We start from the raw sequence: 19,539 nt of genomic DNA, 5'->3' as shown, positions 1-19,539 counted from the left end.
TTGTGTGTGAGTAGCCATTGTACCAAAAAAAAAAAGAGAATAAAAACTTCTTTTAAAATCATCAAACTATTAGGGAAAGAAGGAACAGCCTCTGTTCAGTCTACCTGGGAAAGCCAGCTCCAAGATCCCCGTATTGTTTCTGAAATGCTGGATTCATGCATAAAAATAATGTCTTTTGAGGCTTGTTACCAAAAAGAAAGGACCTCAATTGCATTACAGTCTTGGTTGAAAGATGCCTAAAGTGGGGATGTTGACTACTTTTAAATCCAGAGAGTTCAAAATCCTTATGCAGCTTCCGACAAAGCCTTCTCTATTTCAGCTTGAAGCCCCCCGACATAACCAAGTCCCGCCTGCAGTTCATTTGCAACCTTATTATTCTCCTGTTGCATGTTGACCACCTCCCCTTGAAACTTTGCAACCTGATAAGGAGTAAACTGGAACTCCTTATATCAACTCCTGATATCTCCTATTCTATATCACAAAGAGATGAGAATGTACACTGCAGCTTCCCCCTCAGCAGTGGATTTTGTTCTAACCATCCTTGAAGTACAGTTTTGAGTGCTCTCAGCCGCCTGCCAATTGGTGCAGACTCAACTCTTAAACCTGGTCAGCCACAGCACTGTTAATTCCCTCTTGCATCTTGCCCTCTTTCAGCTTCTCTATTTCAGCGTGTAGGTTCATGACTTCTATATGAGGATTTCCTCTATCTCCAACCTCGGTTAGTGTGTCCACTTCAGTAATGGATTGCACACCTATACTCGTGGATTTGAGAATTTGGCAGGTTTCAATTCTCTGTGATCGATGTTGGAAGGTGTACCACGCTTTCGAGCCTGAGGTGACCACCACATAAGTCTCAGCTTTTTCAGCAGAATTAGAATCTGAATGCCCATTGTAACTCATCTTTTAGAGAGCCCAAGCGTTGTCAGAGTGATCGAATCTCTTCATCCTTCATAGCATTGGCATTTTTCAATTCCCTTATGATTGTCATCACCTCACAAACATAATCATGGTTCTTCTTCTATACTTCCGAATGCCTTCTCCTCGTTTTTCTTCATAGTTTCGCAGGACTGAAGTATACTCAGCTAATAACATTTTTTCTCTATCTTCTAGTCCATTTAAAGATAATTGCTGCAAGTCTTGAGTACCTTCCTGCTCTCCAAGTAGTGTTTGTTCTCGAGTGTTAGCATCCACTTGTGATGATTCTTTCTCATCTTCCAGTTTTAAGTCATGGATCGATCTTCCCCCAACCCACTGGGGCTGAGCTGATGGTCAGGTTTCAACGTCATAGGCTCCCTCGGATGAAGCCGTGCATTCCTCCGATGCATGCATTGAAGGGTTCGTTAGTGCCCCAAGGTCCCTCTCTTTATATTTTGTGTAATAGCGACACGATAATTTTATTCTAGATCCACAGTAAATTTGGTCCACCTATTAATTTCTCTTCAAGGTGGGCGCGCCCTTTGGGGACTTCTTTTTTTTATATATATTCCCCTCTCGCCTGCCTAACCCCATCCAGTGGGAACTCTCCGATGCATGGCTTTATCGCACGTCCGCAGCTGCAGGATATGGACCTGTTGTTTACTATTTTCCCTTTGGATTTTCGCAATCTTGCTTGGATGTACAAACCTGGCCTTTTCTGTAACTTTCTGTTCCTGGTGTAACTGACCCTTACAGCTTTTTACTGGTGCCCTTAAGGCATGGGTCGTTGGGTACCAACCACATTCCTCTATAAATAAAGTCTATTTTCGCTTGCCAAAAAACAAACAAAAACTTATAAAATTATTGCATGATTTTTTTTCTCTGGAATTAGTGTTTGCTTTAGTGCAATTTACCGAGCAACTTCTCTCTAAGTCCTTTTTTTTTCAGTCAAATTCATGTAAAAATTTGGATGCCACAGCCACCTGGAATGCTGCTGCTGAACTGGACGCTTATTTATGATAGAGCACAGGTACTACCTCTCAAAATTGGAAAATGGAAAGATTTGATCTAGATGGAAGCATCTGCAAAGCCCTAACTTATTTGGTTTAAGAGAAGAGGTCAAGTTTTGGTTTAAAAGAAGAGGTAAAGTTTCTTGAGCAGGAAACCTTGCATTTCTCATCACACCTGCATGGTGAGTACCACCAGCCATGCATTGTTTATCAGCGAGAACAGAGATCGATGGTCGCAGTTCTAATACAAAGATTAAGTTGCCCATATTTCACCTGAAGATATGTCACCTCCATCAGAGAGAAATTACTTGTGCTAGTTCAGATTCTTGTGAACCCCATGAAGAGGTTCCAGTTATTATGAACCATTGGTCAAGTTTTCGCTCTCTTTGTCAGGGCTCCAGTATCATTTTACCACATCAGTAATCAAAGAACAAATGCACATAATAAAATGGATAAGCTAGTAGGTTACAAATAACAACTTTTGATGGCTGCTGATTATATAGGAGATACTTCACAGAATACAGCTACAGATTGTGGATCCTAAAGCAGTGAATCATCGAATAGTTCCTGTTCTAGCATATGTTTTCACAGTAATTTGTCAGCCAGGCACATGCAGACTGCAGAACTCGAAGCTCGCCCTTGAGGAGATCTTTTGCCATTTGTCTTCTAACAGAAAATTGGTTAGAAGACTCGAGCACCTATGGCGCAGAGAGGAAAAAAAAAGAAAAAAGAAAAAAGAAAAAAAAAGGCTGTGACCAAACCATAAAAAATGCTGTCCAATATAATTGAATGGTTGCAGAGAGAAAAATTAAAAAAAATAATATATATTTTAAAAATAAAAAATAAAATAAAATTTATTTTTTTTTCCAAAAAAAAACCTTAAGTGCCGCTAAGCACTTCATTCTAGTGTATAATGTACCCTAACAAGGTTTGCAAGTGCTGACTGGGGTATGCTCTTTGTCCCCCAATTGGAAAGCTAACCTATTTTCTGGGTCAAACCAGGCCACCCATGAATTCCATACAAGAAGACAGTCCACCATGATTAATCTTTAAGAAAGAAAATTAAAAAAAGTAATCTAAGGGATGCTGAGTATGTTATCAACAGGGGAGAAAAAGAAACCAAGGTTTTCAACTTTGAACATGGTTTTTTATTCATTCAGATAGAAATCATTTGACAGATGGACATGAATCTACTAATCTTGGAGACTTAAAGAAGATAATTGAATATAAACCAGTTTTAATTCATATATCGGTCCTTTTTTCTCTGTCAACTATATAGAGATATCTGTATACTAAAATAAAAGCATCTTTAAAAGGGAATTGAGACCCATGGCCTCATCCACTACATGTGAGACCCATGGCCTCACATCCAGTCAAGCTAGGCATTTTGGTTATATACAGCAGGGATTTTAATCAAAATATATGGAAGGTAATCTCTCATAAGAGACAAAAGTATTCTACGAGAAACATCTGTTTCAGGGTCCGCTGCCATGGATGAATGGCGAAGAAGGAACAAAAGCTAACACTGTGATAAGATTTATGCATGTCAGTGTATAGAAATTTTAATTTTTTTTCTTGATTTGGAATACGTGTTATTTGAAATACATCATCCAAAAAATTCCATCATTTAAAGGCCATTCACACATGCACAAACCATGTTGATACTTTTAGCAATGAATAGTGGTAACCCCATGCTTAGAAGCCACATGTCGATTTTCTTAGTGCAATTGCTGAAAAATTGCATGAAGAAATTCAATATCAAGAGTAAAATGTTATTTTTCACCTGAGAATGAAAGGGTCTTCGTGCAGAAAATGGCGTTAGCATCTTCAAATTTTAAAGTTGATCTTGCTATGTTAGGACCCGTGCGGACGTGTGTTTAGTCCTGCATCGATTATTCGCTGGATAGATCTTAGATACTTATACAGAATCAAGAAACCCAAATAATACCTTCCAGTTAGCCATGTGGGTGAGATCCTAGGTTGTTACAAATGGTATTAAAGCAGACCCGACTCATAACTTATGTGGACTAGGGAACACTGAAGCACGGATCCATTGAGGCTGACCACGGGCCGATCGTAGTGTTTATGATTAGATTTGAATGAATTTGAACCCTTAGCCTGACAAGGACGTCAGGGCTTAACGAGAGAAGTATGTCAGGACCCGTGCAGGCGTGTATTTAGTCCCACATTGGTTATTCGCTGGATAGATCTTTAGTACTTATACAGGATCAAGGAACCCAAATAATATCTTCTGGCTAGCCATTTTGGGTGAGGTCCTAGGTTGTTACATTCTGGAGTCAAATTTACAATTGGATGGAGTATAGTTAGTACATTTCTATGCAGAATCATTGTAGACCATCCATGATAAGATGATCGTGGTCATCAGATGCATGGACACCATCCAACTTTGCATTCCAAACCCACTGAGCTAATTGTAATAACAAGATAAATGGTTAGCTGTTCAATACTTAGTTAACTTTAACATGGTTATGATGTGGACTCATAATTTTCATCCTCAGCCTACGCTAGGGGCAGACTCCAAAGTTCTTGTTAAAAATTTGGCTGTGAACTTCTTGGCCATAGTCCTAGATAGAGTGAAAAGTGTATGTATGCAATGACTTCGTAAGCGCAGCAACTTCTACGCACAAATCTTAATGTCCATCAATGGCCAATAAGTCATTAAACTCAATTATAAGATATTTAATGAGAAGTGCAATAGTCCTAGATAGGCACACATGAGAGCCAGTCATAAAATTTCAATCTCATAATATAAACTTCAATGGAGTTTACCTTAAGAGCAGCATCGTGATCCTCAATCATGGGGATAAATTGTGAAAGCAGCATGCGATGAGCCTGAATCTCTCTATCCCTGTCGGTTAAAGTGCGTCGTGCCAATCTGCCATCATTTTCAGCAGCCTCAACAGTCAAAGCTTTCAGTTCTGCATGTGAAAATCCCATCAACCAGACAAGAATAATATTAAATGCCGTTACATGATTCCTTGTGAAACACTTTGTGGTGATAAAGAGAGGTTTTCAACCTTCAAGTGAAGTAGCAGATAAAACCCGACAATATGCACGGAGAGCCTGGGGGATGCCTTGTCCCTTTCCACTTGTAGATTTAACTTCCCTAATTACAAATACCATTATTTGTATTAAAAATTGAATGTGGTTAACTAATTTTAAGCATATTAATAGAAAATTATCAACTATATGTTCATCTTGATTCGTGTGTGTGTGTGTGTAAAGTACAACCTCCAAAATGACCAAGTATTGACGGTAATAAGGTGCTTGCAGTGAAGTAAGAATACAAAATTTTATGAATTTCCCTAAGAATCAGCACCATAAGCATGCTTACCCAAGGAAAATGGAGCTGTTACTGTATCTGCATGAAATATTCTAATTTTAGGGAGACCTGGATCTATGTACATTCTGATGAAATCAAGTGAAGACCTGTCAAAGAAGACTATAATGTTTGCATTCCTGCCCACCATTTATGAAGCTATTATGGAAATAACCACAGCTTAAACTCCCAAAATCTTCTTCTAGCATGCAATTAACATAAACATCTTTAACCTCACCAGCTGCCACTTTCAGTAAGGATTCCCTCCTGGAGTAATACACATTTCAAAGAGTAAAACCATTGACGCATTTTAAGTGAATGTTAGTCTAGTTTCTCTGTAACTATCAACTGATTAATCATGGTAGCAAGCATTTTGGTATGACTTGCTCAACTTACTGCTGTCAACTACCAGCCATCTAAGTAGGCCGATGTTTGGATATGAACTTCCAATAGGCAATTTTCTGGTAAACTAGCATGACATACAGAGTCTTGGTTTAAGTAGCGGATAGCTGGTTCTTCTCCAAAACATGAGCAACTGCATTCATCTAAAAGTTGGTTCATAGTGAACTCAAATGAGACCATTCATATCTGAATCACTCTATACATTCCTTGAGTTTCTGTAAAATCAATTTCGACCATACAGTATGATTCTGATAGGCAGCTATCCCTCACTGAGCTATATAATATTTCGATATGTTAACTGCTTTGTTGGCTTTATTGTAATAAGATGATGAGCAAGCCTTAGCAAATCCCTTTGGTATCATCTTTAGACAGAATGCTTTAACCATTATTCTTATGATACAACAAAATTCATCATTTATGGAAATTTGACTTTGGGATAGAAATAAATGTCATAGTAGGATTTGTACTTGACCCATCTGGTGTGAATTACTAATTTATGCTCATCATTTATCTCCGAGTTCTATATGACAACATCGTCAGGTTTTTATAGGTCTTCATTCCCCATAAAACTATTGGCATGAGACAAATGCTTTCACCTGACCATGGCACTCAGTGGCGTTCATTGCACATGCATAAACAATATCGATCCTCTTACAGCTTGCAGGTTTCACCGTGTACCTACTTTTAACCCTGCCTATTTAGCTCTTGTCATCCAACCACCTCAATATCCTTTGAATGTACTGACACCAATTAACCTGCAAAAACTGTGTCCAGCTATTTAATAAATTTTAGATGAAAGGCCTTATCGACAGCGTAAAACAAACTCCTTGATTGTAATCTCTCAGCCTGCAGCAATCATGGAACACTCTTAATCGCATTTCAGCACCATCTATTTCGCTTGAAGTCTCCATCATTCCATTTTAAGCATATCTAAATATGATACCGTGTAAAGGTGAGTTTTCCTTTGCATACAAACAGTAATAATTGTATTTTTTATTTTTTATTTTTTATCTTAAAGTGGTGTAACAAATAAAAATTTGAAAAGCATAAACTAATACCAACTTGATAACAAAGGAACTCTTTGAACTATTGAAACCACTAGCATCCACGATCCTTGGTAAGCAATGGTTTTGCAGAAGTTCCAATTTAATTTGATACAAAGGGTCATGGAATGGTGCATCCATCCAAATCTGTACCTGAAATCGACTGACATAACTTCTATTAAATGCAGTGAAATCTGAGAGCATAGGTACGCAAATTGAAAGGTTCAAATAATCTAAATGGAAAAATTCACAATTTTGATGATCATGGTTACATAAAGCTGATAATGATAGTCCAGAAATGCAAAATCATAAGAAATATAGACACTGAAATCATAAGAAATATAGACACTGAAGGAGTTAGATCTTAGATATCAAGGAGGATGCAGTTGATATAAAATTTCAACCAATCTCAAGGTAACTCATAAGTTAGAATAGATATGGACCAGCATGGAGTTTTTTTCATATGTTGAATTAAAAGCCAAGCAGTTTTCCTTGAAGGTACACTTGTTTTCACCATCAGTAGCTATGACTTCTAGTGAAACTTCTTAATATACAAATGTTTAATAGATCTCCAATTATATGGTACGAGAAGTGCAACAACTCAAAAGTCTAATGGAGACAACTTCATGTAGACATGTCGAATTTACCTAGAAAGGCACACTAAAAATATATCCATCATGTCATTTAATAGATCATCGGCTTTATTCACAAATGTTTTGTTATTGTTTTGCAGACTTTGCATCCTTTTCTTTTCAGTGAATCCATCCAGCTCTAGTTATGCTAGCAAATGTCGAACCTTTTGACCAAAAACCATATCCCTTCTTGACTGATGTCATCTTCAACTTTTGATATCCACAGTTCATTTCTTTCATTTCTTGCTTTTGCTTTGCTACTCCCAGGTCTCCTTTGTAACACTATCATGTTCTTCTGGCTTTTTTAAATAATTGTCCCAACAATATCCTCTCTGCTAATGTTACGCACATGAAGCAACTAGACAAGCTGCAAACAAATTTTCAACCAAACCTGTATACTTCTAATTTCTTTTTTGGATATGACCGCGACAATTTTTTGTGAGATATCATACAATGAAAAGCATCAAAAATTAAATTAAATCCACAAGTCCACTGTGCTTTCTTGTATAGTAATCAACCAAAATAATTGGGTCATCCAGAAAAAGTCAAGACGGGAAAATTAAAGAATTATTTGGGGAATCTTTTACTGATATAGCACCAACTTTGGCATGGAATCTCCTTCTCAGATATCTCTATTCCCTATTTAATATAAGTGCATTGCACTTAATGGTTTCTTCCTGTCATAAATAGGAGTTTATTACCTTCAGGAAAACCAACCTTCAAACCCTCAAGCGGGAGGTGGCAGGACAACTTTGAAGACCAAGAAGAAAGCACTACTGTAGAATGAGACTCCAATGGGTACACTTGTGTGCCATGGAAAGGGATCGCTTTTGTGTGATATGTTGAAAAGAAATGGAATCACATCTTTCTAGAAGTTTCATATTCAGTCAGGACAATTTTATTAAAGTTCAGGGAAAAAAGCATTTAACAAAAAATTAGTAAATCAATAAAGATGTAAAAAAGTAGCAATACCTTATGAAATTCATGCTAAAACAACATGCAAGAGATAAAATCAACAATAAAAGATGTCAATACCACAAATAATAAATAGCATCAATTATTTAATACTTGGAAAACATTTTATCACTACCATTCAGAAACATTTCAAAGAACAATGCTTCCAGAAAGGACATCACGATTGGTTTGAAAACTTTTCAATAATCTACAGAATAATGTGAGTATGAGAAGAACTTATGTGACCTCAGATGTGAACCCAAATAACTGAAGAATATCCATCACAGAGACTAGAGCTAATGCCACTCTTCTTGATTACTAAAATATTGTTCAGCCTGTACCTATATTTAGAATGCACTTATACCCTTATCTCAAAAAACCATTCCAAGTCAAAACAAAAGCCAAGCATATTCTTCACCTTCAATGCAAAGTTTAGGACAATTGACCAAGCAATTAAACAACCCCAAAAATACACTTCCCAAAAAATGAAGAGAAGTTATCCATGATCATATCCGCGATCATTTCTGACTGCTTAATGGCATGAATTTGACTTGATGATAGCTGATATATTTTCAATTTATATAACTGATCGAAGCTGTTTTTCTTCAACAAGAACCATAGGTTCTCCCACAAATTTTCTGCAAATATCTATGTGCTTCATTTGAACCCAGAGCATCTTACTTAATGCCTTAATAAAGCTTCTTGTACGTTTGTTAGGTAAGTTTCCAATGGTACTCACTTCTAGGTTTATCTCATCTCATATTTTGATACTTATGGCTCTATATCAGCAAAAGGGTCTAAAGAAAATGTTGATGGAAAGCTATAAAATGAACTTCAAAAGTTGAATTACTTCTAAAAAGGCATTACATACATGTAATTGCAGAATGAACAGCACGATATATATCGTCATTAGTGCAATCAAAAGCTTAATAAAACCTAATGCAGATTAAATCAGGCATGACATATAAGAAGGAACATGCTATAGGTTCGAAGTAAATCTGAAACTCATCTAATCAGATTGCTTAGCATAACAGATGTTTCAACAAGTAAAGCTGGAATACAACCTGATCATAAGTGTTATATGGAAGAGTAAAACCGAAGTCCAGCAAAAGTGTAGCATTAGAGAACTTCCCATATCTAATCATTACCTGAAAATGCAATCAGGATTTTGTCCAATCTCAATTATAATGAGTACACAGATATATATTCATTCAAAGCTGCAAAGACTCACCAGTACCAATAAGAACAAAAACACAGCCAATTCTAGTACTACCTTAAACCCATGTGATTATTCCTACACATTTTTCTAAAGCATATATAGGCAACATAACAGAACTTGAATAAGACATATTTGGGAATATGGTGATACACAACATGAACATGATGACCGATTGCAGGATACCAATATTGATGCTTATAGAAGTGGCAACAAGGACGAATTCATAAAAGCATGATCAGCTGCAGCATGCCCTATCGTGGAACTGGATACCCTCAAATACAACGAAATTTCCACGGCAGCAACTTGAGATCTCAAAAATAGTTATAAACATAAGATTAGATGACATGACAAACTGAAATCCTATAATCATGTTCTATTCTATGAAATCTAGTTACTTTTCAACATTGATTAAAAGCATAAAAATAACTAACAAGTAGTATCAAATAATAATCCACAAGTATCATTTAATTAAAACACAAAGCACACTATAGTTAATCAAATGCCAATGCAAGGAAATTAGTTTAAATGTGAAACAAAGCAAAGTAAAATAAAGTTGTGCAGAACTGCTAAAAATCTTCCCTTTGTTTTCTCAGTATCAATAAGAGTTTATGATTTATTAACACATGAAAATGTAAATAATTGTTTACACCTCCACTAGAATATTGGATGCAAGGCCAAAATAATTTCTGACTTTAGGTTGTTCTATTCACAAAAATTAGGAGATATTGACCATTCCATTGTTTAGAAAAAATGATTTGTAACCTCATTTTACTATTCATCTGATCCAATCCTCTTACAATAAAAAAAATAACAAACTTGTAACTCCACTGTAAACCTTCTTATCGATTTGAGACTTTTGGTCAGATCCTCTTACAATAAAAAAAAATAACTTGTAACTCCACTGTAAACCTTCTTATCGATTTGAGACTTTTGGTCAGGGCCAAAAAGAAAAAGAACCCCAGCTGGCTTCTTCAGATCTTCCCCCCTCTTGATCTAACTCTACTCCCCACCTTACACTCTTCCCCTCTCTACCCTCATCCTGGGCAAGTCTCAACTTCCCACTGGCGTCAAACACTAGTCTACACCCCCTTGTCCCCTTCTTCCTCTTTTTAATTTGCCCCCACCCTGCAGCCACTGCCACTACCTAAATGGGATTGCGAGATGGGGTGAATTTGAAGGATGCCAACAAAGGAAGGGGTGAGTTGTGAAAGGAACGGATAATTGAGTTGCAAGGTGTTCTCTTTTTTTTTTTTTGCTCTTTTTTGAGGGCTGGGTTTTCTTCTTTTTCTTCCTTTTTTGGTGGTGGTGGTGGAGAAATGAGATTTCTAAGTCCCACTGATTGCAGCCATATGAACAAAGACATTCATACATGCATACAATATAAATCTGTGTTTGTTTGGGGATACAACAGTCAGAGTAAATTCTTGTAATTGTTGAACGGTAGAAGTGCCACCATGTTTTGTATTTTCTATGTAAATACATGTTAGGGCATTCTGGTCATTTCCATGGTGAAGTAATCTTTTTTGCTTGGTACTCTGGCCCCATGAGCAACAGGAACTTTGTATGTGCCTGCCCATGTGCACACATCAAAATTGAAGAAAAAAAACTTCAAACAACCAATAAATGTTTTGTTTATTTTTCAAGGGCTAACAGTTATAACATATTGCATGAAAACTTTCACTTCAAAGGACGACATCTTGCATGAATATTAGAGACAACACAGGATACATATAAAGCAAATGAGGTATTGTACATAAATGGTAAATCTGATGTACTGAAGACCAAGCAACACCTTGTTTGTTGATGATGCCTTAAAATACACTAGGATCAGACCAAGAAATATCGAATCGGGCCGTACCGCCCGGTTCAGGCAAAAACAAACCGCCCGGTTCTGACCAGGTCGGTTCGAGCATATAAAACGGTTCCGGCCTCACCAGTACAAGAGCGAACCAAATCAAACTAGACCAGTTCCATTCGGTTCGGCTAGGACTCGGTGCGAACCGGTCAGTTCGCATCAAGTCCGGGCGCGCGCCGCGTTGTGGCCGCGCTGTGGCATTTTTTGCGACCGATTCGGACTGACTCGGTCCGGTCCGAACCGGTACCGAATCGGACCAGACGCCAACCGGTACGGCACCCGGTACCGGTTCGGCAATTTTTGGATTAGACAAGAGTATTTTCAATAATGAAATTCAAAAAAGAAAGCAATTCAAACAATAGGCACTGGACTAAAAGGCTAAATGGCAGGAGCTAAAAATAATGACTAGATGTAATTTTTCACATTCGCTCAAGCCATAATATTATATAGCCTTCTATGATATTTCTCAACAGCAGAGCACATATAAACAAAGAAATTTCAAATAGATTCATTTAGATATGCTATGACCTGTTCACCAATATCATAATCTCGGTCAACAATAACCTGCATAGAACAGCATCGCAAATTTGCCATTCAGAAATGAAACATCCAATTTCATATTTTTAAATATACTGACAGTTATAAAAAATAATTAAGCATCAAATAGAGCGATCAATCATCCAAAAAATCCATAATTAAATTGAGGTTGGCCCATAGAGGTGAACCGTGAAACAGTGCAACAGGTTTTAGAGTAAACACGATGCCAGATCATGAATTAGCTCTTTCTAGACTGAGGCACCCAAAACAAGAAACAGAATAATCTAGTCAATCTACTTTCAGGGGATGATCATTTAGTGAATCCATTACTTGATTAAGGATGCAGTAAGGATCCTCGGAAATGACATATGTCATTTTTCTATATTAATTTTTCAAACTGTTTGAACTCAAGTTTTAGAGGACTTGTGTGACTTTTCTAAGTGACATGACATTCTTTGACATATGCTTAAGATACCATTGAATCACTAAATGGCCCACCCATTAATTTGAACCTCGTAAAAGTTTCCAGAGAAAGTAATTGTACTGACATCAATGTTCCACTTCATGTGTTGCCACTTTAATTGGTTCCTTAAATCCTTGCTTTGCATACTCTAATTTATTAATATTTGATATTGCCAGTAAAAGCATGGAGTAAATTAACATTAACTATTACATGGAGTAATGGAGAATTTCTTCATAAAAAGTTTCCTTTAAGGAATGTCCACTAATGTTTATGCAATGTTAAGCAAATATTAGATTGTTAATTCCTTCCTCACACAAACTAGAAGTATACAACAGACAACATCGTAACTAGATGTACAAAAGAATACTAGAATAGCGGTGAGAGCAACGTAAACCCTAATAAAGCCTAGATAATTCCAGATTCTTCCAACACAACAATTCATTTCAAGTGGTTGAATCATAGAAAATTTGGGGATGATGCTCAACAGAGATAAGTCCTTTCATTCATAAAACTTCCCTTATTGTGATCATCTTAGCATCTTTCGCATACTCATTGAGGAAAATTAGAATACATGATCAATTAATGGCTCTTATGTTCTTGAGCACCTCCTCCCATTCACAAACTCCACTAAATAAATGCAGTATGCTCTTTTTAAGTTTCAACATGTATTTCATTGATAAAAGAAGTATAATATGTATATATATATATATATATATATATATATATATATATATATATATATATATATATATATATATATATATATATATAATGTATGTACATACATATGTATTAAGAGAAAGGTCATAAATGTGCTTATAGTCTATAAAGTTCAAAGTGCACAATAACTAAATGCTCCAAGAAGTAAAAAAGAAAAATGACTTACATGAGTTCTTGAGTGGATGTAGAATGGACAAGAAAAATCAAGCCTAGATCTACCTAATTTGGAACTAAGAAACAAAAAGAAAAAAAAATATCTAATAGGTAAGATAATTTTTGCAATGAAGATAATTTGAAGTATCTCCTTTTTATGTTCAAAGCATGTTTTTTTTTTTTCTGACGCCATGACAAAGCATACTTATCATAAGATATTCTCCAAAAGCACATCTATACAAGTATAACAGAAGGAAAGCATGCATAGTACAGCAAAAGGGAACCTCATGTAGAAATATGTTCTGCCAAATACAAAGTAAGAGAGATGTACCTCAGAAATTTTGTTATCTTCATCACTTAGTAAAATTGCATCAGAAGTGCCATCATGATTGAGAAAATCTGCAAATGGAATCTAAAAGCAACTAATCAGATTGAGAATGTGAAAGAAAGCATACAATAGGTGTAACTTTTTAGTAATAAGTTTTACCACAAAAAGCATACCAAATATATGCCCTTCGAGGTCGCCCATGCTCGAGATGTAACTGTGAGGTACCATCAAACTTACTAGTTTACAATTCGAACTTATTGGCATAAGATAAATAAAAAAATCACACAAATACCAATTAAAAAAGATAAAATTGTTAAGTAGTATTTTAAATTCAAAAGAATATTCACAAAGAGCTTGAAAATAACCATACAGAGATAGAAAAGATAGATTTTAAAGACTAAATAGACTCATATAGAATGCTTGCTAGTTATAGGTGATAATAGAAAGCCTTGCAAGGTCCAGCTGAAACATACCCAAAGCATATGCATGCATGAAGTCCTCCAATCGAACATCACCAAAGGTCTGGGGAAAATGTTCCAGAGCCTAGCAAAAAAAAAGTCAAACATAAAGAATATGACTAACCAAACAAAGAAAGGATATGAACTAGGATGAAAAAGATCATAAATAACACATGCTTGTCAACTATCTTGTTAATTACTAACAAAAGAGGCATAGTGGAAAAATGAAATGGCAGTAAACCAAGATAGCCTACTACAGACAGATGAATCAATCTTCCAAGTATATGAAGGTATTAAAACTAGAAAACTATATTCAGATTATCTTAAGAGTTTACTAGATTGTATGAAACCTGTAAAAGTTAAAACAATCAGACAACTTTCACAAGTTATGAAGTTATAGGTGAGCCTGCACGATATGTACAGTTAACAACTAAATACCCTTAGAAAATGAGTAATATTAGCTTTCCTTTTAAAATACAGTGTGAAACAAAACAATGAGGGTTTGGGAAGATAAAGAAACACAAAGTTCTTAAATAATACAATTTTACCCAAAAAAATAGACAGATAGCATCTAGAAGCAACTTTACAAAGAAATGCTTCAAGCAACAAACTGATAGTTAACTACCATATTCTTACAGAACAGAAGAGGCACATAATTTGTGTCAGAAATGTGTTCTGCAGAAGATTTGGACCACAAATTAAAAGGATATATAACTAGAATATGATATCCTGTAAAGTTATCATGAGAAGGGAAAAGAGTTTGTAGGCAACAGTAGACTTGAGCTCTGAATATTCTTTTAACACCATTTATTTATGAAGGAAGAATCTTATTCCAGCATCTATACTTTATAATTGAATAAATAAATGATCACAAATTAGCTAACAATCTAAATTAACAGGTTCTTAAGATGATACAAACTGGTCTAAGCGCCGAAAATTCCTTCACAATGTAAGCCTTTTTGTCGAAAGTTTCTTGATATACTGGGCTGGAACGAATCATCTCCAGTTCATCTTTACTCCAGAATATCTGAAATGATTTGAATACAATTTACCGTAAGTACTCACAAAAATGTCATTTAATTTTAAAAACTTAAACAGAAGCAGTGGCAAAAAAGATGTTATAGAAAAACAAGTACATTGCAAATCAATAAGTGGCAACTTTCAAAACATTTATATGTCACCCTATAACACAAGTGCGAAATATAAAGAAGAAAACCATTATAGTAATGATGATGTACATGTATTGTATCTTTTTAGTACTAGGAATCTAGTGGTCTAAATGGGAAAGCTTTCTCCTTTTAGGGAATACCATATCTAGAGAGAAGGCTGGCTTCCGCATGAAGGCCTAATAGATTTGCAAAACATACATCTAATACTTCTTTCAGATCTCATTGTAATACCACATATGCCTAGAATACAGAGGTAGCCAAAGTAAATATCAAAGTTATAGAATAAAATCTTCAATTACATCATTCCTTGTTAAGTAACACAAATACATGCACACACATACATAACCTATATAATCATAATCATAATCATCAATCATTTTTCCAACTATACGGCGTCAGCTTTATGGATCATCATTCGCCGGGTATTCCTATTTAAGGCCAACTTTGATATTATTCCATATTTCTTCATATCCTTCCTCACAACCTCCATCCATGTTAAATTAGATCTTCCTCATCCTTCCTGTAACTTTCAACATAAACTAAAGCACCTCTCCTTATAAGAGTCTCTTCATATCATCATTGTACATATCCATACCATTTTAATTGATTTTCCATCACTTTGTCCTTAGTTTGGGCAACTCTTATAGCTCCTCTTATATATTCATTTATTAATATATTCTTCCTAGTTTTGCCACACATCCATCTTAACATTCTCATTTATGCCAAACTCAATTTGTTTTCATATATTGTCCCTATTGCGTAGAACTCTAAGCCATACAACATTGCAGGCCTTACTGTTGTTATATAAAACTTTCGCTTAAGTCTCCAAGTTATACATCTATCATATGATTTTCTAGATCCACCTCACCACTTCATCCAATCAACCCTAATTCTATTACATATATCTTCATCTATCTCCTGCTTATTATGTATAATATATCCTAAATAATGAAATCGATCACATTGTGATATCTCTTGTTCATTAATCTTAAATGATATTATGTCTTCATTTCTATTCTCATTAAACTTGCATTCTATATGCATATATATATATATATATGATAAGAATAAGAAGGGCATCATAGAGTATGAGGCTCCCACCATTGCAAAATCTGGAGAGGGTCAGATGCACACAACCTTACCCCTACATTCGAAGAGGTTGTTTCTGTATTTCAAATCCGCGACACCCAAGTCATAGTGAAGCAACTTTATTATTGTGCCAAGGCTCGCCCTTTATATATTTGATAACAATATATATATATATATATATAGAGAGAGAGAGAGAGAGAGAGAGAGATTTATGATTTTATGTTTCATTCCTTTGATCAACTTAAATATGCCATGGTGTGACTCGTAGTAAATATGAAGTCTCAACCTATATCACTTACAAACTACAGCTCCACAAAATCCATATCTAACTTTTGACTATAAAGCAAACCAAACTAAGATGAACGTAAGCACTTGCAGATATCATTAGCATAATCCTAATTATCATCATCAAATTGAGTGTTTGCTAAGCAATGGAAAACTGATGTCAGGTAGAGACGTAGCTAAAGATAACTTCTTCAAATCTTACAGAAAAAGATAAATCTTAATGTATTGTGGTTTATGGCCTTGCAAAAAAAACCCACAACACAACAGTCCACAAATGTGAGCAAGATTATGAGATTAAACTTGTTCCTGAAGTTCATCTTTACCAGGACATAATCCTTCCAAAACAAAACTTTCTCTGCTAGCAATCAATATGGTTAATTTCAACTTGTATTGACATAACTTCATCCTCTTCATTTTGCATGAAGCAAAAAAATCAGGCATTCTCCTCATTAATAGCTTATAGTGTCGCCTTTTCTTAGGTGGAATTCTATTGCTATTGAAAAAGGCATCTTGCAGAACTATGTAGAAAGGGAAAATAAAATCAAATGGAGCAGAAAATGTAGTCAACATTCTAAACTCTAAAGCAACAAGCATTGTGGAAGCAAACAAATTTGCAATTCCCTTCTGAGTATCTTAGCACTTCGTATTGTCTTTCAACTCAAAATATATATATGTACCGTGTTATGCATCTCATCCTTACGAGGAAGATTGCTAATATATGTTGCCCATCCAGAATTCTGCACAGAAAGAAAAGGACAATAAAATTTGCGGTTGTTCGTGATTCACAGGTATAGCAAATTTAATTCCATGACTGCATGGAGCACAAATTCCCTAACAATAGATCAAACTTTGTGAGATTTGATAAGCTCAGGATATATTTCAGGGATTGATACCTGACCCAGTTTCTGCTCCGCTAGAAGAACTACAGCAAGTCGTGATATATTTCCAACATCATGAACAAGAAATGGCTCAATTTCTGAAGGGAATCTATCTGAAGTCATTTGCTGCATAATTTACAAGCAAGGATGTCCTTCCTGATGTTTCCAAACAATGAAAGATACACGCTGAAATATTTGTAAAAGTCAATCAGGAACTTACAACATTGTAAGGAACCTTCAAAATACAGTCCCCAGCTCTTATGTATTTTGATGCAAACAGTGATCTGCAATTGGAAAACAGCCATTTTGTGATGCTGGCATTCAGTGATAAAACTTGGACACAGAATGGATTTCAAAATAGAAAGAAAATAGTACTCTAAGTAAGATGCTTGTAAGGAAGCTAAAGAAACAGACAAGCTGAGTAAATATTTTCTTTAGAAAAAAAACCTGCCATAGACAGAATTTCCAATTGATAGCATGGAGGATATCTCAACACCCGCCTTTTTCTGCAACCATGACAAGAACTCATTGCTTTCTTCTTTTAACTGGCAGTCCTAAAAAGGGTTGGAGAAAAAGAAAATCAGAAAACACTTTCCACATAATGCGAACAGAGATCTTTAGATTTTGAATAGTTTACCACAAAGAATCATACTCTTTTTAAAACATTGTGATTCAAACATATCTTCAGGACACAGGCATGAGAATCAAATATTGAGTCACAAGTTTTAATCAGTAATTTGTTCAAACCACACAAATTCAAAAAAAGGAAAAAATACTGCAGAAAAAGAGATTAAATATAGATGATAGATGAGCATTTGCAGCACACCTAAAAGGGGAAAAAATGGTGGTTGAGACGTAAGGAGCTAGAAAGGGCACAATTAAGAAGTGGAAAGAATATAACCTCGAAAATTTTAAAAGTTATTTTTTAAAAAATTTAAAAGAGGAATTCAGGTTTGCAAGATAGTTTTTAAAAGGTATTTTCAGTAATACATAATTTTGTATGCAAGATACTTGCCACCTTTTTGGGAGTTACAACCACATAAGGAGACAAATTCTTCACAAAAAATGAAAATAAATCTTTCAGTCAAGAAATCTATTCAGCAAATTTATGGTTTGTATACATAACTGGCATCTGTTCCCTGAATTTATTATGAATTTGTAAGTTTAGTGTGTATGGATGTTGATATCAGATATCGACGGCACTGTCAAAGATATTTTCATTCATTTAAAAATGATTAAGTGGCAAGATCCTTAAACCCAAAGACTACGCAGAAAAACAATAAATTGAGCCACAACATCATAGTTTGCTACTCTTATACTTTTTGTTTCTGAGCAACGTTAACCATATTGATTTCTTGGATGTGGACCCTCATGTTTGGGGGTTTACATTATCTAATCGAAATAACGGCATGCCAAACATCGCAGGATATATGACTGACAGAACTGTAACTGAAGGATCGCAAGAAAACACAATCCAGTGATTTTGTCAACCTCGTCTGGAATTTTAGGTCGAATAATGTAAATTGCCCCAAGATCAAGAAACCGTCCATTCTGTCTTCTTGTAGTTAGAAAACTCGTGTTGCAGGATAGCTGTGAGATCAAATTCCCGGTTTTCTACCCAATTAATGATCGAGAGAAGGAAAAAAGAGACCGACTAAATACCAAGAAAATTCGGTTATTGCAATCTCTTAATAAAAAGATTCAGCTCCCAAAAGAAATAAAGAAATAAAGAAATAAAGAAATCTAGGTGTCGCAAAAGCAAGAACGAGAAGAAGAAGAAAAAAAGAAGGGCTGATGAAACGAACCTTCGACGCGGCGGCGGAGGCGGAGGCGGCGGCGGCGGAATGGGAAAGCTTGCAGCGAGTGTAAGAAGGCGGAGAGAGTGGGAAAGGGAGGGGAAGGTGGGAGCGGAGATGAGCGATTCGAGACCCGAACCGCATTCGCTTTCCGGTGCTACTGCGGCTGTGAGAACGGAGTCGCCGCGAACAAAGAGAGATGACGAGCGGTGGTATTAGGCTGAGGAGCAAGCAATTTGCTTGCAGGGGTCCGGGTCGGGTGAGTCAGCTCGCGTACTCGGCACGCGGCGGGC

The 19,539-nt window shown here is 35.8% G+C and overlaps 1 protein-coding gene across 7 annotated transcripts; it reads right to left on the bottom strand.

Annotated features, from left to right (window-relative positions):
- Positions 1-2,345: 2,345 nt before the first annotated feature.
- On the bottom strand, positions 2,346-19,539 carry LOC103710048 (SET domain-containing protein). 7 transcript variants are annotated; one of them, XR_015967731.1, is made up of 16 exons: positions 19,256-19,539; positions 17,898-18,004; positions 17,671-17,734; positions 17,466-17,576; positions 17,250-17,309; positions 14,949-15,056; positions 14,045-14,114; positions 13,745-13,785; positions 13,575-13,655; positions 11,899-11,934; positions 9,361-9,444; positions 6,730-6,863; positions 4,964-5,052; positions 4,716-4,864; positions 3,709-3,824; positions 2,387-2,623 (listed from the first exon to the last, which is right to left on the bottom strand). XR_015967731.1 is itself a non-coding variant. In XM_008795645.5 (15 exons), the coding sequence occupies exons 1-15, from the start codon at positions 19,388-19,390 to the stop codon at positions 2,498-2,500; spliced, it is 1,395 nt and encodes a 464-aa protein (XP_008793867.3). In that variant the 5' UTR covers positions 19,391-19,539; the 3' UTR covers positions 2,346-2,497. The 7 variants fall into 7 exon arrangements, 5 of the variants coding, with proteins under 5 accessions (XP_008793867.3, XP_088558463.1, XP_008793878.3 ...); XR_015967732.1 differs by lacking the exon at positions 3,709-3,824 and having other exon boundaries at positions 2,346-2,623; positions 6,726-6,863; XM_008795645.5 differs by lacking the exon at positions 3,709-3,824 and having other exon boundaries at positions 2,346-2,623.

Source organism: Phoenix dactylifera, chromosome 8 (genome assembly GCF_051530095.1).
Source record: "Phoenix dactylifera cultivar Ajwa chromosome 8, Ajwa_hap1_PhDact_Kaust_v1.1, whole genome shotgun sequence".
Taxonomy (NCBI): domain Eukaryota; kingdom Viridiplantae; phylum Streptophyta; class Magnoliopsida; order Arecales; family Arecaceae; genus Phoenix; species Phoenix dactylifera.
Note: the sequence above shows the minus strand (reverse complement) of the source record. Positions and strands in the feature narration are given on the sequence as shown.